Below are 7,576 nucleotides of genomic sequence, written 5' to 3'. Positions count from 1 at the left end.
GTCCTTTGAAGGCTCTGTGATCCAGACCTGCTGTTCACATCTGTCTCTGGGATCCGATCACATGACGTCTGTCACCAGGTGTGAACTGACAAACTTAGAGTCATGTGATCAGCAGACGGATGTTAACAGCAGGTGTGAGAGTGAGACAGTAAAACTTTCAGAAAGTTGTGTTCACACTCACCTGCTCACTTTCCTTTATTCTGCTCGTCCAGGTGAAAATGGAGTCTGACCGCTCCCTGTTCTCAGGCTCCTCCTCCTCCCTGTTCTCAGGCTCCTCCCCCCTGTTGAACCAGTTCACTCTTGAAACCAGTTCAAAATCCAGTTCATACCCATGAAGATGAACTGGTTCACAGTTCATGTTTTATTATGATGGTTATGATGTAGATAACAAACTTAGGATCGTGTATTTAGTTAATAATGGACGGTGTGGGATCATGAATCCAGACCTTCACTTTCACACTGAGTCCTGACTGATATTCAAGGTCTGGTCTATTTCCTTCTGGTTCTGCGCTCAGTTTACAGCAGAACTCAGTGAAATGATCTTTAACACCAGTTTCAATCTTTATCTGTTGAAAACGTCACAAACACAAATATTTGCAACACTTTCTGTAACCTGCCCATTTCAAAAATAAAAGCACTCCAGTGTTTCTGTCGACTGAATCAATTCATTTATTTTTAAATGTTTTTATTGTGAAATAGATGCAGGGCTTCATATTTGTAGTACTGGTATTTATTTGAGTACACAGGACGTCTTATATACAAGGAAATGCAGGGATCACATCAGAAACCTCAGGAAGGACAAGAGTCTCTCTCTCTCTCTCTCTCTCTCTCTCTTGCTCTCTCTCCCCCCCTCCCTCCTCTCTTCTCTCTCTCTCTCTCTCTCTCTCTCTCTCTCGCTCTCTCTCTCTCTCTACCTACCTCCCTCCCTCCCGCCCGACAGGTGACCTCAGGAAGCCTCAATTATTTTTGGATATATCAGTCAATCACTTGATTTATTCAGCCATTAGTACATTATTAGAGTACATTATTAAATTAATCTTATGAATATATGTTTTAGGGTACCAGTCAATAAGGGTGTGGAGGTGTACTATTGTACAAGTCCATTTATAAAGTTCCTTTTCATGTAATATCGGTTTATGGCATTTTTAAATCCACCAAAAAACCTGCAGAGCCATAAACAAACGTTGAATAACAAAGTATTTTTGCAACTTCAGCATTTCCTAATCTACACTCAAACCAATAAACTGCATTAAAGTTAATCAATACAAGCTTGTAAAAGTTCATGTGTCCTTCAACCCCCGGCCACTAAGAGAAGGAAACTCAACATCTAGTATCATGTTCACGTCATAAAGGCTGGAAATGAATTACAGAACTTTATAGACAGTAACACTGAGAGCACATCAGTCAGCAGCTTGAAGCAGCACTCTGTATCTCCACTCAGTTCTAGGGCTTTGTGCCCAAATGAAGGTCAAACACAAGCTCTTCAACTTTATATTCACTTTAAAACTCACACAAAACCAGTATGAAGGTGTGTGTGTGTGTGTGTGTGTGTGTGTGTGTGTGTGTGTGTGTGTGTGTGTGTGTACCTGGCTCTGCAGGTCGATGCTCCTCACACCTCAGCCAGTGAGTCCAGAGCTTTACTGGGATCCACAGTGAAGACTCTCCACTGGTTGGTGACCACTGCTGTAACGTATGATTGTGAAAACACGTTGTGTTATTAAACACTTGATGAACAGATGAAGATAAAAAGTGAAACTGTGAGTTAACTCTGTTAATTAGTCCTTTGAAGTCTCTTTGATCCAGACCTGCTGTTCACATCTGTCTCTGGGATCCGATCACATGACGTCTGTCACCAGGTGTGAACTGACAAACTTAGAGTCATGTGATCAGCAGACGGATGTTAACAGCAGGTGTGAGAGTGAGACAGGAAAACTTTCAGAAAGTTGTGTTCACACTCACCTGCTCACTTTCCTTCCTTCTGCTCGTCCAGGTGAAAATGGAGTCTGACCTGTCCCTGTTCCCAGGCTCCTCCTCCTCCCTGTTCTCAGGCTCCTCCTCCTCCCACCAGTTCACTCTTGAAACCAGTTCAAAGTCCAGTTCATACCCATGAAGATGAATTGGTTCATAGTTCATGTTTTATTGTCATGTTATGATGTTGATAATAAACTTAGGATCATGTATTTAGTTCCTAATGGACGGTGTGGGATCATGAATCCAGATCTTTCACACTGAGTCCTGACTGGGAGCGTCTCCTGGGACTGAGCCGTACAATGTGATTCATCATGATGTTTAAATGAGCCTCAGAAACTCTGGAGTCAAACACGTCCAGTCACAGTGTTGGTTTGTAGATCTAGAGAAATACAGCTGCATTGTGATGCATCATTTGACCGTTGTGTGGGGGGGGGGGCAGTTGTTAATGTTATCCCACTGTATCAGAGCAGTGTGTTATTATCACGTTGTCTATAATGCTGGAACCCTTTTTAAGTGCACGTGCAGATAATATCTAACAACAGGATTTGTTCTGCAGCAGTAATGACTTCTTGTCTCCTCCATCAAGCAGGTGTCATTTGATTCACCAGATTGAGTCAGTGTGAAGAGACCTTCAGGACCTGTACACATGTAGGTGTGTGTTTGAGATGGATATTATTGGGTTTGCATGATGGTTTATGTGAGAGTCATGTTTGAACAATGTCTGCTCCACCTGCTGCCCCAGAACTACTCCACCAGACGCTTCCCCTCCTACGTCACTGCCCAGATGTTAGGAGCATGTCTTTTGGTTCCTTTAATTCCAGTAGGTAGGTTTAGGTTGTTCCCTTCAGGTGGTTAGTGCCCCCCCCCCCCCCCCACAGAAGCTGATGTCCTGATAGTCCAGGCAAAGTAACTCATTTTGGAGCCAAAAATCGAATTAACTGTAAAATCATTTTTTTCAGCATAGATCATTTCTATGAGGTGTCCAGAACAACATACTAAAAGTCCTAAGAAATCCTAGTTGAGGAAATATGTTTAATTCTCATCAATGTGTGCCAGTAAGTCCAGGCAACTCGGACACGCTGGCGGAACTCGGCAGATCGACAATCTGCAGAGAAGCAAACAGAAACTGGAGAAGGAGAAGACGGAGTTCAGACTGGAGGCCGATGACCTGGCCTCCAACGTGCAGCAGCTGTCCATGGACGGAGCTGATGGTCGAGCAGAAGAAGAGCGACGATTATCAGAAAGGATTCCGTCGCTACGAGAGAAGAGTCAAAGAGCTGACGTACCAGCTTCGATCCCCGGCTTCCCTCCTGGTCCCACAGACCTTCTGCTGGTTCTGTGGTGTTTACTGGTTTCTCCCTGTGTTCCTGCAGACGGAGGAGGACAGGAAGACTCTGCTCCGGATGCAGGAGCTGGTGGAGAAGCTCCAGACCAAAGTCAAGAGCTGCAAGAGACAAGCTGAGAACGCTGTGAGCACTTTAATCATAATTTAATCAAAAGCGAAACACAATAAAAACTTGAGGCAGAGCTGATTGTGAGTGTTAAGTTTGAAATGTTAATCCCAGCTGCTGTGGCTCTGTTTGTCCACCAGGAGGAGCAGGTGAGCGGCACTGCTGTGCGTTTCAGGAAAGTCCAACACGAGCTGGACCACGCCGAGGAGAGAGCTGACATCGCCGAGACGACGGTCAACAAGCTGCGCATTCGAACCCGCGAACAAACCACCAAGGTCTCCGTGGTGAGTCGCACACTCAGCTTCATGTTGTAGCTTCAGGAAAAGGTTTCATGTCCTCGTCCTGTAGAAGGTGAGTGTTTCTTATCTGCTGTGTTTCTCTGCAGATCACTGAATGAAGCTCCTCCCACTCTACAGACGCCATCGTGTGTTTCTGGTGTTCGTGGCGTATCTGTTTGATTGCTGTGTTTGTGTGTGATGTGTTTGTGTTGTATAATCCAGGATCACAACTTAAATCTGCATTATCTTCGGATGGCGTCGGTTTCTCTGAGTCTCCACTGGAAAGTGTTTGAGTGAAGTGATTTCTACAGGAAGTGTCGAAGGCAGCGAGAACGTACGAGATCAGCAGCAGAGTCACGTTGACGGGTTTGTTGATAAAGAACATGTGTCAGACCAGTGACTGTAAATAAAGACAATATGACACCTCACCAAAAATTAAGTCAAACGATCTTGATCATAAAATGGTAACGTCCATATTCTGGCTTCATTTTTGTTCAACAGGAGGAAGTGGAGACATGTCATTGATCATTTGTTTATAAAGACATTGGTCAGGCCCTGTTCAAACCTGGTATAATAATATCATAATAACATTATTCTCAGGTAATCTTTTTATCATTATTCTCTGTCATGCAAAACAGTTCGTACCTTGTTTCCATCGGCGAAGTTGTTGTTTTGAACCGACATGAGGCAGCAGTGAGTTAAATGAGAAGAAGAAGAAATCAGAACAACACAGAATTGTGTTTGATGACCTTGTGATTTCTCTCTTCAGGCTTTTAGAAAGTTTCAGACTTCGTCAATAGAGACAACGTGTTTGTTGCAAACTGAACTTCCTCTTTCTCAGAGGACGTCAGCAGGCGATCTTTAAGTGTGACCACGTTGATGTGGACTGATCACATCTCAACTCGTCCTCCAGTTACGACTTGTGATTAGATAACAAGAGACACAAAACTGATATAAAGCACCTTTAACTCTGTATTAATGGTAGGGTTGGTCATTTGTTTTTATTTGTATAAATCCTTATCACCTTCCGATAGAATCAATAAATAAAGTTGTCATTCAAATCGAATGAACTGATTGGCTGGCGTAGCTTTCAGTCACTAGTTGGTGAGTGTGTCGCGGAAAAGTTGTTTTCTAGCTGCTATCAGGCAGTGGGCGTTCCTGTGTTTTGGGGCGGAGCTTTGATGAGAGGGGGTGGAGTAAGTCGGTGAAACATGCTGTTGCTTTTCCAGGTTGAACAACCCCAGATTGTGTTGTTATATTAACCGTGAACCTGTAACTCTCTGGTGTTTTCTTCTGGTTAAAACATATAAAGATGGACGACATGACAGCTCCCAAAAGTGAAGCCATCTGTTCCAAATGTCTCAGGTTCAGTTTCTGTTTGCCTATTACTTGCCCTTGAAAACACAAAAGCATGCGCCGGCCTTAAGTGTGTGCGTCGTTGTGCTGCTCCGCACTCCTGTCCAGAAGGTGGCGCTGTGGCAGCTTTAAGTTACTTTGCCAATCGACCCAAAAAAATTAAAAAAAAACGAGAAACAGATTGTCAGGTGAGTTTCCTCTGTGGAGACTTCAGCTGATAAACCACAGGTCACATGTTCAGATGTTCCGTGTTTGCTCTTTAATACATTTGGTCTCAATGATTTTGTGAAGTTATTGTGTTGATGAGCTCTGAAGTCAGAGATGAAAACATGGAGGCTGTTCACATCTGTTGTATTTGCACACCTTCACTTTTCTTTATGATATTTATATAATAACGAAGAGCAAAGAAAACGTGTGAAAGACGGATGAGTAATTAAAATGTGCACGTTGATCATAAGAACATGTTTCATTGTGTGTTGGGTTCAATGAGCCTTGAGAGCTTGTGAGAGACCAACACAAGTTACATGAGACAGGTTTACATCAAAAGCTTTTATTTAGAGCTGATTGTCAAATTATATATGATAATATATATAATAATTTATATCAATCAATCAAACAAGTTACCATTACATTTCGAGTATATATAAGAACAAGTTCATAAGTCAAAGCTCAGAGAGGAACCTGACATGATGATGGTTTTTACTTCTACTGTGGTTTCTCTGGGCCGTTGGAGTTTACAGAGCTCTACTGCCACCCTGTGTCTGAAACGAGTCACTGCATCATTGTAACCGCTTCTGTTCCACATCAATATAAACAAGTATCAAGTTTCCTCTCAGGTTTTTTACTGACATCACCAAATCACTGACATTAGAAGGTTCATTTAATGTCGACAGTCAACACGACGGAGAGACGTGAACATTTAAAGTCAGACACGTTCTGTCCCTTGTCTCTGCTGCGAACCTCACATCATCAATTATTTCCCAGCATGCTAAAAGGCTTTGACTGGGATGTGCTGCTGTTATACTGCAGCGCCACCTGTGGGTCAAAAGTAGAAAAGCAACCACCGCTCTGATCCTGATGCAGAAATTAAAAGGTTCCATTTTTAAGTCCAGAGTTTTGATTTTTTTTGTCAAAGACAAAACTCTGATTTTAAACTCAAAGTAATTTCAATGTGTTTAACTTTGTGTTGAACTAAATCAATTTGTGACGTGAATCCAGGAACTTTAAGATCATAAACAAACATCTACACAGAATGTGGTTCTACACACATGGAGACAGACTGAGGGACAAAGGTGGAAAATAATAAAGACAAACTTAAACACACTGTATGTGACTCTTTATAGAGGGTTTATATATTCTGCTTGTGTTGTGTCATTTCAATAAACACATTCTTCTTGTGAATAAACACAATCTTGGCAGGAAGGTTGCTGGTTTGAATCCGGTCCAGATGGGTCTTCCTGTGTGGAGTCTGCATGTTCTCCCCGTGTTTTCTACAGGTGCTCCGGCTTCATCTCACAAACACATGCAGATTAGGGGTTGTGTAGATTGGAGACTACACACAAGCTGCTGCTGCTTCAGCCTCTGGATCCTCAGGACACAGCTCAGCCTCCGTCCACACACACTGTCCTCTTCACACTCAGCTCAATTAAGATCACTCCCACCTGTTGAGAGAAGAAGACATCAGTGTTACAGAGACTCACTTCATCAGCTGTGAGTCAGTGATGCAGCTCATCCAGTAGAAAGAGCAGCAGGGACTTCAGTCCTGTTCAGAGGTGGAGCAGCTTCCTCTCTGCTTCATGTTCACGTGTTGGAATGAACACGCTAAGAGCTCAGTGTGTGTCCTCTGCATGTCAAAGTGCAGAGTGGACACCTGAGAGGTGGATTTACTGCTGTTACAGGTGAAGACATGTTTCACTGTGTGTTGATGAACATCTGCTTCTGACAAACTGGGACCAGATGAGACAGATGGACCTCAGCAGAGGTTCTGCTCTGTATAAAGAGCTCCTGGTTACCATGGTGATGAGGAGAGGCTTCAGTCCCACTGATCTCAGAGCTGTGACAAAGATCCAGTGTTCGAATTACGTGGGAGCCAGAGGGGGCTGAGCTCCCAGAGAGAGAGGACTAGCTCCCATGAAAGCAACAAAGTCAAAAATCTGAGGGGGTCTCTCATATCTGAAGTAGGGGTGCAACGATTAGTCAACGTTGTCTACAAAAATCAATGATAAAATAGTCTAATTTACTCGTCAATGAATCGTTGGTTAAGTCATAGTGCGTGTTTCTCGTGCCGTGCAACTGAACTAAAAGTCGTTTTACCGGATTGCTGATGGAAGTAGCTGAGGAGTGAGTCATCTTACTACCTTCCTATCTCTGAAAGCCGCGCATGTGCAATAGCCGCGCATGTGCAATAGCGACAGAACATGGTCCATCGCCTACCAGGAAGTCAAAAGTTCGGGAGAACTTCACTCTTAACAGCCCGAAAAAAAAACTACCTGCAGTATTTGTTGCGGCAGACCTGCTCTC

The 7,576-nt window shown here is 43.4% G+C and overlaps 1 protein-coding gene across 1 annotated transcript; it reads left to right on the top strand.

Moving 5' to 3' along the window:
- The first annotated feature begins 2,659 nt into the window (after positions 1-2,659).
- Positions 2,660-3,819, top strand: LOC133004556 (myosin-8-like). The gene is made up of 5 exons (XM_061074022.1): positions 2,660-2,795; positions 3,028-3,284; positions 3,345-3,440; positions 3,563-3,706; positions 3,808-3,819. Exons 1-5 carry the CDS (start codon positions 2,660-2,662, stop codon positions 3,817-3,819), a joined length of 645 nt encoding a protein of 214 aa, XP_060930005.1.
- Positions 3,820-7,576: the final 3,757 nt, after the last annotated feature.

Source organism: Limanda limanda, chromosome 7 (assembly GCF_963576545.1).
Source record: "Limanda limanda chromosome 7, fLimLim1.1, whole genome shotgun sequence".
Taxonomy (NCBI): domain Eukaryota; kingdom Metazoa; phylum Chordata; class Actinopteri; order Pleuronectiformes; family Pleuronectidae; genus Limanda; species Limanda limanda.
This window is presented reverse-complemented; position numbering and strand designations above follow the sequence as displayed.